Genomic DNA, 20,450 nt, shown 5'->3' on the forward strand with positions numbered 1-20,450 from the left:
CCCGCGCTGCCCCGCACCCGCGGAGAGGGGCCCCGCGCCCCGCCGAGCCCCCCGCGGATCTGCCAAGCTCTCCCTCCCTCCGGCTTTGCCTGCCGGGCACACCAACCTCTTTGTCCTCCCTCTCCTAGGGGATTTTGATTTTCGAATTTTTTTTATTCTTTTTTTTTTAATTTTTAAGCAGACTTGAGCATCACCAAAGGGCGGAGAGGGTGAAAGGGGGGGAGGGGTGGGGCTGGGGGACCCGGGGAGGGGGGGCAACGACCCTGCCAGACCGACCCCTGCCCATTTCTCCTAAGGAACTCTCATGGCTTCACGGCTGCAGACAAGTTGCCGTGCATCTTGGTGGACTATCGGAGTTTGCATCCTGGTGGCCGCGCTCCTCCCAGGTGAGCCGCTGCCGGCCGGTGGCCCCCGTCCTCCAACCCCCCAGGAGGTGGTGGGCTCTGCCGGGAAGCTGCGGGGGTCGGGGGCAGCCCCTGAGGATGGCTGCGGGGTGCTGGGGTGGTGGGAGGGGGGATAGGGATGCGGGAAACCCTCGCGGAGAGGTGGGAAGGGATGGGATCGGCTTTTTTTGGGGTGCGCGCCTGGGTTTGGAGCAGGTGTGGAAGCGTCTGGGTGAGGGTGGGAGAGAATCGGGGCCGATTTTTCATCTCTGGCTGGGAGAGGAACAAGACGATCGTTTGTTTTGGAAGCAGCTGCAGGCAGTGGGTTCCAGAGTCCTGGGCGCTGAGGCGGTTTGTTTGCTTTTTGGATCGAGCAACGTCTAGCGAGGCATGAGAGCCAGGCTTCCCGGGAAAGGGAGCCACGAGGCTGGGTAATGAGCACAGATGTTTCGGAAGGAGAGAGGGAAGGTTCAGCTTTCCAGCATCCCCGAAATCCCTGCTCCCCTCAACACACACACTTGCCACGGGTTCTTTTGCGGAGGGGCTGAACTGCTCCCTGGTTTCAGACCTTCCTTTCACTGCTTTTGAACTTGGGTACCTGATGGCATCTGATCCTTTGTTTCTGTTCCATCCCTTCGATTCTGATCCATCCCTTCGGTTCTGATCCATCCCTTCGGTTCTGATCCATCCCTTTGGTTCTGTTCCATCCCTTTGGTTCTGTTCCATCGCTTTGGTTCTGATCCTGGAGAGGAGATGGACATGGATTTGTATCGACTTCTCCCCAGCTCATTCGACCTACCCTGGCGGTGGCAGAGCAGCCCGTGTGTTCCCACCCCAGGGCTTTGTCCTGCCCGTGGGCTCTAGAACAGCTCTTAGAAGCAGGAGAATGGCCCACTTTGCAAGTGCCCTGTGGGGGACATTTATTCTGCTCCAGTGTAGAATGGGTTAATGACATCCTGGAGGGCTTTCCGGAGTCGGAGCCACGGAAGGGGCACCAGCAGTCGGGGTTTACAGGCTTGTGAATGACCTGGGAAATGCAAATAGAACCGATGTTTGCCCTTTTCAGGCTAGGCTCCTGGTGGCTGGGTCGGGAGTGTGTGGCAGTGGGCACATGTGCCACCCCTGCTGGGTATCCAGCTTTCTGCAGAGGGGAAGAGACAGCCTGTGCCTGCAGGAGGGGGATCTGCAGCTGGAGAGAAGTGAAGGCAGGGTGGAATTGCCTCTGCTCCTCCACTCGCTGGGCTGGGGAAGGAGCCTAGAAGAGCAGGCAGGCAGGCTGGGCTGTGACTCTGAGATGTGGCTGCAGTTAGCCAGGTCTGGGCCAAAGGACTGGCCAGCTGAGCAAATGCCAGGGCCCTGGGTTCTCTGGTGCTACCAAAGACAGAAATGGTAACATCCAGGGCATGGGACATCAACAGAGCACAGTGACTGGATGGTTCAGCTAAAAAAGATGAGGTGAAATGGGAGGGGGTGGTGGTCAGGAAACCAGGGAGGCTGTCAGAAGGAAAAGGTTATCAGAGTGTTGAGAAACCGGGTCTGGGTATAGCTCTGTATTCCTAGGACAAAGGGATCTGCTGTGCATTGCAAAAAGAGGTGATGGCAGGGACAGCCTCAGGCTCCCTGTGCTCCTCTGTGCTTCCAGGCAGGTGCCTGGCTGAGCTCTGGCTCCTCACAAGGAGTCCCAGAATTTTCCATGCCATTCTTCACCTGGTCTTCCCTCCTTCTTATCCCTCCACTGACCAGCTCCATGCAGGTATCCCTCCCCACAACCCCTGGGAAAGGCACTGGAAGTGCAGTAATGCTGTGGTGACTGTGCTTGGCAAACCAAAAGGGGTTTAAGCTCCCCCAGTCCCTCTAGGAATTGCTTTCTCCAAGGAGACACACAGACAATGAACCTGGGACAGCCTGGCATCTCACCTTGTCCTGCCAAGAGTTTTATTTCCCCTGCTTATCCTATTTTTGGCTGTTCTCAAGGTTTTGCTGCCAGCAGTCAGGCAATCTCATCTCCTGCCACTCTGCAGTAGCCTGGTAGTTTGTCTTGCACTGTCCCGCTGACAGCTCTGCCAGGATTAGCCAGTGGTGCATCTAGTGGTGCCTTGCCAAGCAAAGGGTACAGCCAGCTCTGCAGTGCTTCAGGAGGATAATCCTTCCCAACCCCTGTCCGTGATCACTGAGTTCCCTCCAGCCTGTGTGGGCGAGACTCTTGGCTGGACCAGTTTAGTGGTGGATGCACCACATTTGCAGGAATGACTGATCCTGTATTGCGTGTTTATTCCTTCATGTGTGCACTTATTTTGTACTGTGGACACAACCCAGGGCTGAAGGCCCAGTGCAAAACTGTGCCAGGTGCTGCACAAAGTCACAGCAGACTGGCAGCCCTTACTAAACCACAGGTCTGAGTGCCCTACTGAGGCAGGTAGTCCCTCAAGTTCACCATGCATTGTGCCAAAATCAGCTGAGGAGATAGATAGATAGATAGATAGATAGATAGATAGATAGATAGATAGATAGATAGATAGATAGATAGATAATAGATAGATAGATAGATAGATAGATAGATAGATAGATAGATAGACAGATAGATAGATAGATATAGGTGTATATATATATATATGTATGTATGTATGTATGTGTGTATGTATGTATGTATGTATGTATAAATACATAACAAGTCACAGGGAAGCTTTGAATGCAGACAAGCTCACTTGTCAAGGAGAAAGGGAGAAGGAAACTTAGAATCTTTCATTATAAGTGAATTAGTAGCTGTGGACTTTGTTGGAAAATGTGGTTTGGTACCAAGCACCCAAGAAGGATGAGAGGAAGGCAGGCACTGCCTGCTTTCTGAAAAACCTTTCATGCTGATCTGATCAATGCTATTTCATTTTGTTGCCATTCCCATACAGAACCTTAGTTGTTGGGTTGTTTTTTTATATATAAGGAAATAAAAGTTCCCTGCTTTAAAAGCTGTGAGGGGCCCCTTATAAAAACCTACTTTACAAACTGTCTTCAATGTGATCGGCTCAGTGGTCCAGAACGGATTCAATTCCAGGTGCCTGCAGCTTTCCCTGCCTGTCTCTCCATTTGGAACCATTAACCAGGTATCAGCTCAGGCTACAGCAGCAGGGCTTCAAGATATTGGTGTGAACAGGCCTTGTCGAGAAGCCGTGTGGCATTTTTTTTGGGGGGGGAGAGATCCTAAGTGGCTGATCCTCAGAGGTTAGGAACATTTTTGGTTAAATTTCTGCTTTTACACGTCTTAACAATCTGTCTGTTTATCCGTGCCATGGAACTTGGTACTGCTTGAGTTGCAACCAGGCAGAGCAGAGGCATTCATCTTGTGCTTGTCTGCAGATCTGGGCCTCTATTTCCAAACACTCCCCTCTGTCCGGGGACAAATTCCTCTCTGCTATCACTGGGCTACCTCTTGGGCTCCCAGAGGGGCCCGTGAGTGTTTCTTTGCAAAGGAATTGCTTTGCTTGGAGATCCTCGGCAGGGGAGAGCTGGAGATGTGTTTGAAGCTTTGACACAGGGTTTTTCCATCAAGGTGCTTGAAAGCAGCATTGACTGAGCTGTGGTGACCCCAAGGCCTTAGGTCAAACTTGGCTGCAGCTGGAAGGAGGGATCCTTTTTTTGGGGGGAGGTTCGACAGGTCTCTGGAGTGCTGGGAATAGTCAAAGTGTGTCCCTGCAAGTTCTGCTTCATCTTGTACCCTCTAGAGCTGCTCTGATATCCCAAAGCAGCTTCCAAAAGGCAAAAAAATTGCCAAGAGTTTTGTTCAGCCTTTGGCTTGAGGTCTTAGCTGTTATTTTTTTCTTTCCCTCACCTACCTCCTCCTCAGAAATGACACCATCAGGCTATTTCAGGCAGCCAAAGTGTGTCTTCTGCTGATATTTTCCCATTAAACCGCGCTTGTCGCGGTGGAACCGACCCGTCGAGTTTTAACCTGGCATGAATTGATGAGCTCATGGTTGTGTCAGCGTGGGGGGGGAGGTGAGAGGCTGTGCTGAGAGCCAGCTCAGCCCACAAGCAGGAGGGTGTCTGCCCCATGGCAAGAGCCAGGGGACAACCGTGGTTAATGCTGTTTGCTCTCTGAACCGGCAGCGTTAATCAAGCAGGAGCTCTCAGCCCAGTGCACATGGGTCCCCGTGCAGGGAGCCACACAGAAAAGCAGAGGCATTTCCACCTCCAAGCAGCACATCCAGCATGAGGGAAGTGCTCCCAGTTAACTGGTGGCTGACAAGAGGCGGCTGCTGGCGGAGCCTGGCACATCTCTCCTCTCCTGGCCCCTCCTCTGGGTTGCAACTGCACCAGCTGCAGAGCCAAGTTGACAGGGAGGCACCAGCAGGATCCTCTGGGCGCTGCTCACACCTCAGCTGAATCATGAAAGGAACCAGAAGAGCCGGTTGTCCTGACCTGCTTCCCAGGCCTGCAGCTTCCACTGGCTCCCCTCACCCTCTGCTAGCACCACGAAAGGCTGGGGATAGTGGGGAGAGTCAGAGGGACTAGATCAGCAGCCTGGGCTGGTGGGAGGTGTCCCTGCCCATGCAGGGAGGTTGGATCTAGATGATCTTTCAGGTCCCTTCCAACCCAAACCATTCCATGATTCTATGACTTGGGAATTTTTAGAGGTCCTTTCCAACTGTGACAACTCTGTGATGCTGTGACAGCCCATCATAAGGCAAGGGAGAGCAGTGAGTGGCCACCACTAGCCAGGGGAAGGCTCTTTCCCACCTCCAGCACTGCCCAGCACCTCCAGCAGACAGCCTTGTGGGGAGATAGTGGGGCAGTGCCAGGGGAAGAAGACACTTTTGGTGTTCTTTTGGAAGAGCAGGAGTCAGGCTGCCTGGGAATGCTGCAGGGGTGAGTTGGGAAGTCCTCAAGTGGACTGCCACAAACCTCTGAGGAAAGGTTTGCACCTCACAACATCACTGCTGAAGGTTGTGGTGGCTCCTGCTCAGTCCTGCTCACGGGCCAGCAAGATGTGTTGGGGCAAAAAGCAGAAAGAGAGGGACAAAGATACTCCGGTCTGAGCAACCCCCAGAGATCTTGCTTTTCCAAAGACATCAGCTTAAATCAGGGCAGCTCTGATGCAGGGTGGGTTGGTGCTGCCAGCTGCTGGAGCTGGGACCCAGTTTGCATTTGAGACACCTCTTGTGTTAATTACCAGAGCACAGCCATCCCAGCACGGAGAATTCCGAGCTCTGCACTGAGGGCTCCCTTAACCCACATCGTTGTTTCAGGTGCAAATGTGTTTAACTAAGGAATGAAACCTCTCCTGGTACATCCCCTTGCTTTCCCCTTGGCTGCTGTTGAGCCACAGATGTTCTCCTGGTCCTGCAGTTTTCTTCCCTTCTCCCAGTGAAGGTTTGATTGACTCATATAACCTCTCAGCTTGGTTTTCAAGGGGACACCCTTGACTCCAGAGCAGAAGAGAAACTACTGCCCAAGCTGCTCAAATGCAGAAGTATCATCCATGAGAGTAAAGACAGTTTCCTCTTAGACTGTGTGTGAGAGCCTGTGGCCGCCAGACAGGCACCTCCCTGTCCCTCCACCTCGTCTAAAGTCCTGCATTTACAACCTTCCCTGCATCACACACAGAAAAGGGAAGGGAAATTTGCAAATGCAAGAGCTTCTTTCCCAGCACTGTGTCATTTTATACATCCCATGCTGTCACTTCTGGGTGTCCCTGCCTCCATGGGCACCCGAGGAAGCGTGGGGGGGTCCAACCCTTGCTGTCCATTGGCTCTCCCTCCCCATTTCTGGGGTTGATGCAGCCGTGGCATCATGAGCTGCAGCAGCTCTGGGCTCTGCAGGAATCCCAAGGCAGACAAAGAGCAGCCCCAGGGCATGAGAGGGGGAGAGAGAACCTCAGTCCCTTGCTTGTTTGCCCAGCCCAGGAGGGCAGGGGGTCCCAGACTAGGGGGGCTGCTTGGCACAGGTCTGCAGCAGCCAGGGGGAATCTGGCCAGTGGTCTCTTCTCCCTTCAGCATCTCTGTGGGGTGGTGGGGATGGATGGGAAGAACTGACCCAATTTGATGAACCATCTCCTCTCCATTCCCCCACGATAAAGCAGTCCCTGCAGGAGGTTTATAATCCTCTTTTGACATTCTTTGGTGGGAGGAAGGAGGAAAGTGTTTCTAAGCACTGTCCTCCCAACTTTGCCTCCATCACTCTGCTCCAGCCCTGCCCTGTCTGGGTCTGAGCCAGTCCAGTTGGAAACTGGTGTGCAGCACTGTTTTCCATCTTCCTCCACCCACAGGTGGGCAGGGGGAAGAGCTTAAGGAGAGGCACAATCTGTGTGACTCTCCTGCCTGAAAGAGGAAACACAAGGATGGGGTTTTCTGTTCCCCACCCCAGCCTGTTTGCCTTCCTAACTGCAGGAAACAGGAGTGTGTCTCCATCTGCTCCCAGCCATGCAGGGATGCTACAGAAGGACCTGCAAATCACATCCCTGCCTTGAAGCAGCAGCAGGTACCAGATGGACCACCTGGCTATGAGACAGCAGGTGCTCCCAAGCCTGGTTAGTCAAGAGGTCTCTGTCTCCATTTCTCTTCTCAGCAGTTCTCTCTCTACCTGGGAAAACCCTGTCATCAGGCTGACTTTGAGTCTGCCTCTCCTTTCCCATGGGAGATCCATTCCTTCCCCCCATGCTAGAGCGAGGCACCCAGAGGCATGGCCAGGAGTGACAGAGGGTCCATGGAGCCCACAGCCAGTGGCCACCATCCAGCCTTTCTGCTCTGGTGACATTTCTTATCCCCTGGCAAGATACCCTCTGGACCGGGGGGGATAATGCTTGAGAAGCTTTTCACTGACCATTTTCACTGTTCCTAGGAAAGACAGCCCAAGGGGGCAATCTGAGGGCAGAGTTCTGGTTATGGACTAAAGGTCTAATGCTAATGGGTAGAAGAGGCTGTTGGGACTGAAGAGCTCAAGGCCTGTAATTAGAGGCTGTTGTCCTAGCAAAGCCAGGGGTTACGAACAGTCTGTGATGGGCAGAAGTCATAGACCTAGGGGAGAGTTTAATGTGATGAACAGGGTTTACTCAGAGGCACATACTGCAAGGTTGGATAGTTCCAGAGAAAGGTCAGGGCTCCCATCACTGTCTTCTCCAGGTTTCTGTGTGCAGCAGCTTGACACATGCTGGTGATGCTGGCCTGTGCAAGGCACTGTGGCACTCAGGGCAGGAGAGACCAGCAAGGGAGGCATGAACCCTGCCCAGGCCTTGAAGAGCCCAAACAAACAAGCCAGTTGGGCTCAGAGTACAGAAGCAGGGGAGTTATCAGCACCATGTGGAGTCATATCTCACCCCTCACCCAAACCCATGGCCGTGACAGAGGTTCCCTCTGCCTTGAAACATCTCCACCTCCCACTGGGCTGGGACTAGAAATAAAGAGACTGTCTTGATGTGCTGCAGCCCCAGCTTTCCTAACTGATGACTGGAGCCACTGTGCCAGTGCTGTATGCCCAGCAAAGAGAATGCTGGGGTGGGCAGGAGAAGATGTGCATTGCTGTCAGCACATTAAACATCCATACAAAGCCTGCAGCCAGGAGGACACCAGTTTCACTGGAGAATGAAGCTGCACCAAGCTAGGGCTATTTTTTTCTTAGGTAGAGGCACTGAGACCCCTTGTAGGCAAGCCCAGAGTCACATTCCCACCAGAGCAGTTCTGCTGATGGCCTTCCTAGCCTGGAGGTGCCAAAAGCAAAGGAAATGTAAGGACAGATGATCAAAGTCAGTTTAGGGGCTGTAAGCACACACAAGAAAAAGATCAACCCTGTTCTGAAGAGGTTGCAGCACACGGTGTTTCCTTGCTGCTCTTACCTATGTCACCTTACCCACTTAGCCAAGACCTGTGTCATTTGAGAAGCATTGTTGTCTAAGTGCTGGAACAGAAGGCAGCAGCTTGTGGTTTGGTGCTGTACAGTGGAGACAATGGTGCAATCTGGTCATTACTGGGCCTGTTCATGTGCTTCCCCTTGTCAGCTGCACCAGCACGGTGGCTGGGGACCCAGCTAGGGGAAGAGGTATCTTCTGGGCGTGGGGACAACCAAGGCTGTGCCCATTTATGGTCATTAAAGATCAGGGATGTGTTGCACATCCTTGCCATGCTGTAATTTATATCAGCTGCCAGAGTTTCCCTTGGATACAGGACCCCTCTGGGCTCCATAGGCAGTGCTGCTGGGTGCTGGTGGGCTGCACCCCCTGGCTGGACACACTGCAGCTCTGGGTGTTTTACCTGGGAGATACCAGTTCATTTTTGGGTACCAAGGGGCTGAGCCCCAGGTGGTGGGTGCTGAGGAAAGGGCAGGTCTCAGGGCAGCCCAGGATCCAAACCTACAGAACAGCTCTCCTCATGGCTCCAGAGCCAAGTGCTGTGCTTGTTGTGTCATAAAGCACATGGTGTCTTACGAAAAGCTTCAGAAAAGGCTTCTGGCTTCTCCCTTCGAGGCCATGGTTGTGAAAGACACTCGTGTGCACCAGCACCTGAATCAACAGGCTTGGACCAGAGGGCCACTTCTGCCCTGGGGTTTGCCCTGGTGCAGTCACATCCACCTGCTGCCAGTGCTCCTCCTTCCCTGGCCTTGCAGGGGTTTTCTGCTCTCTCCCCCAGGAGGAAGCAGGGAGAGGAAGGCAGGGAGGGGAAGGGACCTGCTGCCATTGCTTGTGACATCTGGGCAGCCCCTCGTGCTGCCCAGCCCAGCGAGATGCTCCAGCTGCAGGCAGGGATGCCAGCCCCAGCCTCTCAGGGCAGCAGCAGTGCCCTCCTTGCTGCAGGACACGAGGGCTGGGGCAGCCTCTGAATATCTTCTGAAATGGAGGAGAGGGCTCACAGGGGAGCAGGGAGAGGCCAGGATCTCTGTGTGTGCAAGGTGCATGAGGAAGACTTGTACCCGTGAGGGGGCTGAGCCTGCCAAACATAGCTGATGTGCTTGGGTTCAGCAAGAACTCAGAGCAAGTGGGGGAGGGCTTCCTGGGATCTCCTTCCAGAGGGAATGATCTTGCAGTGTGCTCTGATCCTTAGAGGTGGCTTGTTTTGGGGATTTGCTTGATGCTGTGATTTCTAATGGGTGTGCTCATGTATCCCTGTGGTAGAAGCTGAACAGGATCCTTTGGGGAGGATGACAGCAGTCCTGGTAAGGGGTGGGAGGGACGGGAGGGGGAGAGGTTTGCACAGAGGAGAGCTTGTAGAAGGGGCAATGTTCTCAGTGCCTGAGGAGCCAGGAGGGAATCAGGAGCGGGACTGAGTTTGGCAGGAGGAAAGCTTGCAGTGGTTGCAGAGGAAGGCAGTGGTCTGGCAGTTTATCTTTGGGTCCTGTAGGACCCTGCCTGAGAGCAAGGCTGAGAAGTCACATCCTTACACCTCCTGTGGCCGTGCAGCATCCTTCTACCTGTGATCAGCCACTGACAAGGTTTCCTACATGACTGCCAGAAAAGGAGCCCTTCCCACTCCCCACCCTGCACAGGGTAGGAAGCACTAATTAAATGAAGAACAATCAAACACCAGAAAGGAAAACTGGCCTGGTGATCCCACACAAGCAGAGGCACAAATTTCCCTCCCCCTGAGCTCAGCTGACCTTGCCATGCAGAATGGCTGGGAAAAGCACCAGATGAGGCTTTGCCCTCCCTCCAACTCCAGGGCCACGTCCTTCAGCTGACATCCACCAGCAGGTCCCTGTGTCCTGGTGTCCCATCCCTGCTGTGCTGCTTCCACCCTCGGGCTCCTGGCCCAGCAAACCAAGCTGCTACTCCCAGCAGGGTGCCAGGGTGTCAATCCATCTTGTCTCATCTCCTCTGGGATGTTATCCCAGACACCAAGTAAGCAGGAACAGTGCAGGAGTCACCCCTCAGGATTCAGAGGAGCTGATTTGCATTTGCTGCTCATTCAGTTGGGAACTCAACTAGCAATTTGCCAGTGAAAGAACCGTTATCCCCCAGCTCCCCCCAGTCCTTCTGAGAGTTTGATTTCTCAGCTTACAACAGAACCATCACGGTAGGAATTAATTCTCTGGGGCTAATATTTCCAGCTATCACACTAGAGAAAGAAAATGCTTTCCTTCTTTCTCAGCGTGGCAGGAACAGACTTTCAAAAATGTACCCTGATTTTTAAATACCCTTTTTGCCCGTGGTGTAAATACTAAAATGTAGTGGGTTGTTTTTGGTTTTTTTCTCTCCCCTCTCTCCCAGAGTTTAAAAATATCCCTAGCCTGGGGAGGTGCATCTTTCAGTGAGATTTATAAAGGCTGCTCTCAAGTGGTGTGGAAAATGAGCCTCCCTCTGCCCCATCCAGCCTGGCACCTTCCAAGAATTTATTTCCTTTATTTGCATGAGCCTAAGAATACTTAGAGGCTGCATCTCCACTCGAACACTCTTAATTATTTAAGTTTTGTTTATGGCCAGTTTCAGGAGAGCTGACTAGGTCCAGGCTGCTGATCCTTCCCTCCTCTGGGTAATTCAGCCCTGCATTACTGCCCTTTGATAACAACCAACAAATCACAGCTGCTGGATCTATTGCCCGCCGTGGATCACCCGGGCTCCATAAACTGGCTGAGCCTTTGGAATGAGCCCTGTGTGGCCTCTCCCTGGCAGGGCTGTGCACGTGGGTGGGCAGCAGCGAGCGAGAAGTGGGCAGGGGTTTGTGGGTCACCACAGTGGGGAGCTTGCAGGGGCAGGGACTTTTTGCACAGCACCGAGTGTGGCACCATCCTGACCCAGCTGAAGCTTCGAGGTGTGATCGCAGCTCGGCTCGTAGGGGTCAGCAGGAAGCTCTGTTGCCAGTGTCCAGCTCCACACTCAAGTTGTGGCTGCCTCTGGATGTAGCCTGACTCTGCACCTCCTTCCCACAGCACCTGCTGCACCAGCACCCCTCAATCCCCACCTCTGTCTCCTTGCTGTGTCCAGCCAGGTCCCTGCCCAGCTCGGGGCTGAGGTTGAATCTCCCATTAACCAGCTTCGCCAGAGAGCTTCAGCAGTAAAAGTGGCTCTTTTCCCACCCCTGTGCCAAAGCTTTCCAGCAGCACGAGGGGCTGTCCAGATGTCACAAGCAACGGCAGCAGGTCCCTTCCTCTTCCTGCCAGATCCACAGGAATCTGTAGTCTCTGGAGGCCATGTGGTTGCCAGTACCTCTCCTCCTGTTCGGCTCCATGATAAAGAAAAAGCAAGAGAGACTTTGATTATGTTATGACAAGCAACAGAGAGATGGAGTGAAAGCTGCACTCTGCCTATTGTAATTCCAATTAGTAGAGGTAGTGTGGCCAAAGCCTGACAGCTGTATTGATCCAAACTTTGTATGGGGAGAACGTATAATGCAGTTTGCAACTGTCCCTGGGGCATGGGGCCAAGCACATGTACAGCTGTGGGGCAGGAGTGGAGAAGAAAGGCCTGTTTCTAATGGAGCACAACAGGCAACTGCAGCAGTTCACCATCTGAAATGGCAGAGCCAGCCTGGCAGCTAAGCTCTCTCTCTAGGGCTGGATTTACCTCAAACTCTGTGCTGCAAAATCCCGTGGAACCCCTTAGGACTTCTCTCTACCCGCACGGTGAAGCAGGTCTTCTTGGTGTGCATGTGGAATGAGTCTGTCAAGACTCAGTTTCTTCTCTAGGCAGAATGTACCCAAGTGAAATACCCCAGCAGTGCTCTCCCTGCTGGGGAACAAAAGCCCTGGGCTGCCTGGGAAGCCGGGAAGGAAGGAGGAAGGGGGAGTTTCCCTCTTGTGCTTCAAGGCAGCAGCTCAAGGTCAGAGCTGAGGCAGGCTGGCAGGGGCTGTGGGCAGGCTGTTTGTGCAGATGCTGTCTCAGCTGTACCCTTTCTGTAGCTAAGGGGAGGGCTCCAATTTGCTGGTTTGCTGGTATTGATCTGAGACCTTTCACCGGCTTTAAACTTACTCCGGAGATAAAAGGCTAAAATGATTCTTTTTAGGGCTATATATTTTATATACTTGGCGTCCCAAGTGCTGTGGAGTACCTTGCAGTGCCTCCCTGGAAATGGGAATATCTGCTGCCTCACACTGACTTCTACCAGGCGTGAATCAGCTTTTACTCAAAGGGAAAGAATGGCCTGGAGGTGATGGCAAAGGCAGGCTGAGCTCAGAAGGGCTGGCATCACTTCTTGGCTTTGCCACAAGCTCCCTGGAATCTCCTTGGCTAGCTCCCTCCACCTCTGTGTGCCTTTCCTTCTCACAAGCTGCCTGCAGCAGTCCCTCTCTTTTCTGCTCATATTGCCCTGTGTCTGCAGGGTGCCTTGCACAACTGATCTTGCCCAGGTTACTCTATCCAAGCAAGGAGGCCATTTACAGAGCACAAGGAAAGGTGACTCCCCTTCATTTTGTCATTTTTCCTGGCAGCCAGGAGCCAACAGCCCAGGGATTTTAGGAGACAAGAAACGTTTTGCATAGATCGATGTACAAATATTCTGTCAATTCAAACACTGGACCCAGTTTCTGACTGTTCTGTGTTATATGAAATCATGCACCGGACAGGACAGGTGTCAGGGGCTCAGGTTGTGCCCTGTCCTTGGTGGATTTGCAGTGAATGATGAGGCAGGAAGGATGGCTGGATGCTGGGGACAGTCATGTAAGTCTTCAGCTCTCTGCAATGTGTTTTGCTTTTACCACCCCTGTTCTAGGTGGCCTAGGTTGCATAACACCTGAGTTGCCCTGGTGTAGGATGCAGATAACAGAGATATCCTTCCTGCCTGCTGCATGAACAAGCACTTCCAATACCCTTCCAGAAGAGAGGGCACACAGCAAGGCAAACCCAGGCCCATGAGCCATCCAGCTTGTTCCACGTGTGAGCCATCACATGGTCCCGATTATTGTTGCCTCAGACAGCAGATGGATTTAAACAAGTGTCTTTATGCTAGAAAAGCTTTCTAGTCTATCTCCTGGGTAGATTACGATTTTAGCCATATGCAAGAGTCTATGGCATTCCAAGTCTGGGAACAAACATCCCTAGGAAAATGTGTACAATGGCAAGCCCTTTCTTTTTTATGGCCAAAGAAGCTGCGAGAAGGAGGGAAAAGAAGGTTCATATCCAAGCTCCCTGGAAGTTGGAGCTGGGAGGCTGCAGCCCAGTAGGAAAGCAAGGCTCAGTGATTGCCTCCTGCCTGCCTGGGGTCCATCTGCATCCCCCTCCTTACCCCTCCTGCCCCAGTGTGCCCCAGCAAACCAGGCTGGGAGTGTTTCAGAGTTATGCAAAATCCGGTCGAGACAGAGAGAGAAATGGAGGGTTTCAAGTTTGATAATTGTTAATTATTAGCCAAGCTTCCCGTGAGACTTTCTGGGAAAAAGACATGCCTCTTTCTTGCAAAGGTGTTTCGTGGACCATTAGTCTCTGTCCTGGCCACGCTCAGTCTTTTCTTTCTGCTTTCTTTCTGCCTCCAGTGGGATTAATAAAGAGCTGCTGGAGAGCTTCTTATCTAGCAGCTGAATAATGTTTGCAATACAGGGAGGGGAGGCAGCTTTGATCTGGGAAATGGAGCAGAGGGGGAAAAGAAAAAGATGGACTCTTGGGGCAGGGGGAGGGTGTGGGCCAGGCTGGGCTGTGCTGGCGCGTGGGAAGTGGGCATGGCTGCTCCTGCACCCAACCTGTTCTGCAGAGAAATGCTGCGGGTTTCCAGGGCTTGTCAGGTTGGGGAAGGAAGGGCTGAACCCAGGAGCCGGCAGAGAAAATTCTGGGAACTCCATCAGAAGGAAAGGAAGAAAAAGGGGGTGACTATGGAGAGCCCCATCCACTTTGGGAGGCTGCAAAAGCTGCTGCCCTGGCACAGATCTCCCTGGCAGGGTGTTGCTGCCTGGCAGGTCCTGCTCCCAGTCTCTCTCCAGCAAAAGTGGCTGCATCCAAGCTGGCACCAGTGCTGCTGCCAGGAGGGAGGGAGCCCGGAGGCGCCGGGCCACACCTGAGAGGCAGGACGGGCTCTGTTCTTCTCACGGGTGTGGGCTGGGAGCCGGTTGGGCCGGGCTGGGTCCCCCGGGGCCAGTATCTCTGTGAACCTGCCAGGGCCACGGGAAAGGGAGCAGCTTGGCTGTGGTTGGCACAGGGTTTGCTGTTAGGCAGGAGGGGGTTCAGCTCCCCCCGTCCCCGCCGCGCTCTGTGCAGCCTCCCGACACGTTCTTCTCTCCCCCTGCTTTCCATTCCCACCTTCTTCTGGCCCTTCAGCCCTGAAAGAAAAGAAAAGCAAGCTGCTTTCCAGGTGGGGTGAAAGCTTCCTGGGACTCTGGGCAAGAAAAGCAGCTGTCTGGCCCCCCACAGATCAGGGGATAGGGCTGCAAAACTCAGCCACGATGAGATTGAGCTGGTCTGGGGCTAAGGAAGTTGTAATGGTGGCAGTAACAGCTCCAAAACCAGCTTGGGAAAGCAGGTGTTGCTTGGGGTTTTTCAGGAGAAAATGGGCCTGAGCAGACGAGACAGTCTGTGCTAGAAATAGAGGTTCCTAAAGGAAAAGCCAATTAAAAGATAATTCTTTTTTTCTTCCTTGCAACAATGTCCCTTGTCATCCTGAGCCTGTTTCCCCATGGAGAGTCCTTCCCTTTGGCAGGCCCAGACAGCTTTGTAGGCTTTGAAGTGTAGTTTCACACTTGCTGCTTTCCCCCAAAATGTAACCAGTTCTGGGGCTGCCCACACCAAGCTGTGTTGGGTTTGCAGCTCCCTCAGCAAATCCCATGAGGAGAGAAGGTCTGTGCCCCCAGGAAACCCCTTCCTCTCTCCAGGTGCCTGGGCCACGCCTGCCTGCTTCTCTCAAATACTCCAGAGGAGTCGTGGGTATCTCCAGGAGAGCTTAGGTGTTGTTTTTCTGCTCCAAAGCCCCACACCATGGCCCCACGTGGACAGGCTTGACAGTTAATCCACAGGGAGATTAGTGGCTAAGTTTTATCTTCACCCACCCCGGTCCTCATCCCCAGTCTGCTTAGATGAATCTGTCTGGGGGACCTGGCAAGGCTGTGCCAGCTGAGCCCTGTGCCCACTCACTTCACAGATGAAGAGGTCTAGCCCCCATGCCTGCCTGCTGGGCAACCCCCTGGTCTTGAGGAGGCAGGTTTGCTGAAGGAGGGCAGGGAGATGCTCCAGAGGTGTGAGAAAACTTGGCTCTTCCCGTAGCCAGGGAAGTCCAGCTCTTGGGATGGTGGGTCTCAGGGGGTTTGTACCCCTTGGGAAAGGAGCGTGCATGTCCTTCCCTCCTGTGAGGCCACTCTGAGGTGGCATCAAGCCTATGGATGTGTCTCTCCATGGCTGGAGAAGGAGGGAGAGGAGCGCGAGGGGTGAGACCTCCCTGTGCCCCTGCGCTGCTCCCCTTAGATTGGGATTTGGCTCCTCAGGACCATCTGTTCCTGCCTGCCCGTTGCCATGGCAACGGGGTGGCTTGAGCTGGGGTTTCACCAGCAGCGGCCAGGGATGCTGGGAAAAAAAATTAAAAAAAAAAGGAAAAAAAAAAATCCAGGCAGGGAAAAAAGTCTTCCGTCTTTTTCCTGGGCGGAAATGAAGAGGAGGGGGAGGGATCCTGCCAGGAGAGGCTGCCTCCCTTCCTTCCTCCCCGCTGTCCTGTCCCCAGGCTCCTCCTGCTCACCCCTTTTCCCTTCCCATCTCTGCCTTTCCCTCCAGTTTGGGGTCTCCTGTGTGTGTGGTGACAGCCTGGCTGCGCAGGTCTGTGCTGGGAGGTGTCCTGTGGCTCTGTCCCCATGGGCTGGTGGCTCTCAGTCTGGTGGTGGTTTGAGGCTGAAGTCACCCAGGCGGTGCTGAGCACAAGGACATTCAGGACTTCTGCTGGTGGGTGGCTCGGGGTGTGCTCACTCTCCAGCCCAGACAATGGGAGCAAGGTTTTGGGTTCCTTGCTGGCTGTGGTTGGGCCCCTCCTCTCCTGATGCAAAACTTGTGGTTGCACGGGAACATGTTGGCTGGTGGGCAAGTGTGGACTGGAAACGGGCTGAGATCTGCTGCTGGCAGAGCAGACATGGCTGGAAGCTGGGCAGATCCCCTGGTCCTGCCTTGTGTGTGCAACCAAGAGGAGACTGTGGCAGCCTGGCTGTTTGTTTTAATGCAAAGAGTCACTTGTCAGACTGAGTTACTCCCAGTCTTTCTCACTAAATAGGTCTGCACTAGAGAGCAGGAAAATGGGGCCCTGCTGTTTGTGTGTGTGTGCTTGTGTCTGCCTGTGTGTCAGGGTATTTCAAGTGGAAATGGATTTAAAAAAAACAAACCAAAACACGAAAGCAAACCAAAGAGGAAAGGATAAATAACTATCTGTTTGTAGACAGTAAGATCTGGGCTAATGTGTGGCAGATGAAAATGAAATGAACGCAAAGTGACAGATTGACAGCAAGACAGACATGTTTTTGTGCTGGTTTAGCATCCTGATAGAAAGAGAAGATAATTCAGGTTGGGAAGGACGTCAGGAGGTCATCTGCCTGCCTACTGAGGCAGCTGGGGGTGCCAAATGCCCTCTGTCAGGAGCTCAGTGCCCCCTCCCGTGGCAGCAGGGATGAGAAGGCAGCTCTCAGTGGCAGGGCCATGGCAGAGGGGACGGCGGGGCTGAGCCCAGGGTCATTCCTGCATGGATTGCAAACTGGTGGGAATGGGGCCGGGAGCAGTGAGGCTCGGAGGGGCAGGGGGTCAACAGGCAGTGAGTGAAGCAGTGGCAAGATGGGGGGGGACACACAGGCCTATAGACTGAGCTGGAAAGGCAGTCTTGAGGGTTTTGATGATGAGGCTTTTTGTTTGTTTCTCCTCAATCCAGGGAAACTGGATCGATGGAGTGAGTTAGCACTGAGTACCATCCTGCTGGAGTCCTGCTGTGCTGGCTGCAGTCCCAGCCAGGACATTTTCCCACCTCTGGCTTTACCCCTGCACTGGGTATCTCTCTGGCCATGTCTGCTCCCAGGACAGTAAGGGACATCTGGAGCCAGGGCCGAGGCTGCTGCCATGAAGATAAGTCTTGGTTTCCCAGTGGGAGCTGTGGGAAACAGGGTCTCAGACACGAGGCTTCACTCACCTGTTCTGGGAGCTGAGAGGAGAAACCAGGAGCTTGTGTGGCCCTGTGAGGGCAGAGCTGGCTTAAAGTCACCTTCCTCTCCTCCTTATATCCCAGATCTGAGTGCAGTAGGACTGAATGTCACCTGTTCCCTTGTGACTAACGATTTACAAGCGCTCATCCTGCTTTTTGTTTGCAGAGCAAATGCCCTTTTCCTGTTGGCTCTGCCCTCCCTGCAGTGGGGAATCAGCATATTCTGGTCTTGAAGCTTCTCCCAGATTTATGAGCTTTCTCTTCACCTTGAGAGTAAGGCTCCCTTGCCCTGAGGAAGCTTTGAAACCCAAAACACCAATTGCTGACTTAAGCAAACACCATTGATCCTCCAGCAAGTACAATTTCTTTCTCTTTCCTTTTTAGGACACAGGTTGTTGAGGGTTTTGTTGTTGTCATTTGTCTGTTTCACTTTTTTTTTCTTGAGAGACTTGAGTCCCAAACTGTTCTGAGCAAAATCAACGTGATTTGAAAAGAACTCACTGATAACACTTATGTGGGATTTTGCCTCCTTGCCAGAGACCAACAAAACCCCCACAAGAAAAAAAAAAAACCCAACAACCTCCTCTCGGTTTCCTCTCCCCTTGAAAAGCATGGTTCTTTAATTGGCTTTTAATCTGAGGAAGACAAGAGCTGTTTGCATTGAATTGGTAATGGGGGATAATATCTTTCCCTGAGTGATGGGTTATTTGATCTCTGTGCATCAGAAACCTGAGCATACGTCTGTGAAATCAGGCTTGGGGCTGGGGGGGATACACACCAGGACTGGCTCAGGTCCCAAACAGGAGCACAGCTGCTTTTTTTTTCTTTCCAATAATAATTAGAAGTAAGATGGGGAACAATCACCTTTTGTCCTGTTGCTCCAGGGCATCAAGTGATCCTAGGGAGGCCAGGGAAAAGCCTTCAAAGAGATAGGAGGGGTGTTAACACTGCCTAGCATGGGACAAAGCCAAGCCAGTGCTGCAGGCTGCCCCACCTCAGGCTGGTTTGAGGGAGGCTTCCAGTCATAAAAGGCTGTAAATACCTGCCTGAGCAGATGCACATTGAGGAGAGCAGCTCTCTGCCCTTGGTCAGCTCCAAACAGGTGGGGAGCCCTAAGGAGAGACAGCTGTGGGTGCTGCACATCATGGGACAGACCTGAACACCCACTGCCCACCATCACCCTGCTGCTCAGGGACATGGCAGGCGGGTTGGAAACACCCCTGCAAGCCATTCCACCTGGGAAGGGGAGGAGAGACTAAACCTGGACACTTAGAGAAATTGGCAATCCTTTCTTTATTATTCTTCTTTTTTAATAAAACCACACACATCTCTGGTGTTGGTGTGATCGGGCATTTAACAGAGCTGCGAGAAATGGGCCAGTTTGGGCTTGGGGACATGGTTTTGACCTTGGTTCCCACAAGTCTCCTAGACTTGTGCCCTGCACAGGGCCAAACCCTGCAGCAGTGGCAGCTCACGGACCCCTGTGGCTGCAGGTTCCCAGTGCTCAGAGCAGCAGTCCCACCACGGGGGCTCTGCCTCTTGCACACACATTCACGTCCTCCTGTGCCTCTAAATGTCACCGTCAGACCTCTGCTGGGCCCCAACTGGGCTTTGAAAAGGGGATGAAAGGCAGATAGATCAGGCAGCCACCAGTTTACTCTCTCAAAGTGATATTTGCTCTGCAGGCATCACCGAGGTTTTGTGGCGAGATCCAAAAGGGAAGAGCATTGACGTCAAGCAGCCTATGGATTGGGGCTGCAGGGCTCACTCATGTGGAGCAGGGAGGAGCAGTAGGTGCTGGGAGGCATGTGGGCCTGGGAGAGAAATGCACTGGGTCCCTGAGCACTGAGCCCAGTGAAACGTCCTCTTAAATGCCTCCTGGCTTCGAGCTGACTTAAGCACACATGGGAGACTTGTTGATGTGGATGACACCGTTTGTTCCTGGCTGGTTTGGGTTTGTTTTGTTTTGTTTCCTTGCTGCAGCTGCCTTTGGAGCAATAAATAGCTGTGGATCTTGCTTGTGGTCTGTGCAAAGTAGTTAATATTTAATCAGAGGTCTGAAGCTGGATTTGGTTGGTTGGCAAAACATAAAAACTGCTTTTTCTGTTTTCAGAGCTGGGGAGATAAGGCCAGGCTTTCCAAAAAAGCTCAGGACTGGCTTTTAATTCACTAATTATTTTAAGATAGTAACACACTGGACAGTGACAGGTTTTCCAAACACCTCAGCTCCCAGCAAACCACCTTCATAAATGCCAAAGCACCTGAAATGACTGGCACCCAGCCTGCCTCTGGTGTGAAATATTTATAGGAAAAGCCCTACTGACACATGCCAGTGAAGTGTTATCTGCCCCCAGCCCCTCTTCTCCTGCTCTTTTCTTGGGGTTTCCCTCTAGATCTGTTCACATGGTTGGTTTCTGCTCTCAGGATACAAGTAGGAGGCTGTTCCAAGCTCTCAAAAATACTGCAGTACCAGAAGCAGGACACCACTCAACAGCTGCCTTGCAGCACCCTGGTCCCTGTAGAGCTTTTATTGCTCCTTTAGTCCTTTCATTTGGGACAGACAGCGACACACCAGCCTTAGAAAGCTGCTTTTCCCTCTCTTCAGCTCAAAAGTACATGGTGTCTTTCCAGGGTGAACCCTGCCAGACCCCTCAGCAGAGTGTGAGCAGAGAGCTCAGTCCCTACTTGGTGGATCCTGTTCCCTCTGCAGAGCACAGCTCTCCAGTTGAATCCCAGTTGCTCCCATTTCCAGTGTTTCCATGTTGACTTTGCGTTGCTGTAGGAATTTGGCAATCCATGGGGTTCTCCAGTGTATTTTGCAACGCCAGATCTCAGGATTATCATCCCTTGAGACTAAGCAGTGGGATGGCCAAGACTTAGCCAGCTGGTGTTTTCATTGTGTAGGAGGGCACGGTTTATTTGTGAGGACCAAGCACCAGCATGTCAGCTCTGTTGCCTGATCAGAACATCATGCCTGCTAAAACCCAGTGATTGTCTTAGGTCATGGAGTTCAGCAGAGCACTTTCAGGGCCCAGTGCCTTGTCAGGGCTTGTTTTTGAGGGTTTTAAATCCT

General features: G+C 52.9%; 1 protein-coding gene across 1 annotated transcript in view; it reads left to right on the top strand.

Moving 5' to 3' along the window:
* The first annotated feature begins 261 nt into the window (after positions 1-261).
* The window catches only part of NECTIN1 (nectin cell adhesion molecule 1), a 66,394-nt gene continuing 46,205 nt past the window's right edge, over positions 262-20,450 (top strand). The window contains exon 1 of the mRNA XM_051638656.1: positions 262-386. Within this exon, the coding sequence (XP_051494616.1) occupies positions 305-386 (82 nt within the window). The 5' untranslated portion in view covers positions 262-304. The remainder of the gene's footprint in view (positions 387-20,450) is intronic.

The sequence above is a fragment of the Apus apus genome, chromosome 22 (genome assembly GCF_020740795.1).
Source record: "Apus apus isolate bApuApu2 chromosome 22, bApuApu2.pri.cur, whole genome shotgun sequence".
NCBI classification, from domain to species: domain Eukaryota; kingdom Metazoa; phylum Chordata; class Aves; order Apodiformes; family Apodidae; genus Apus; species Apus apus.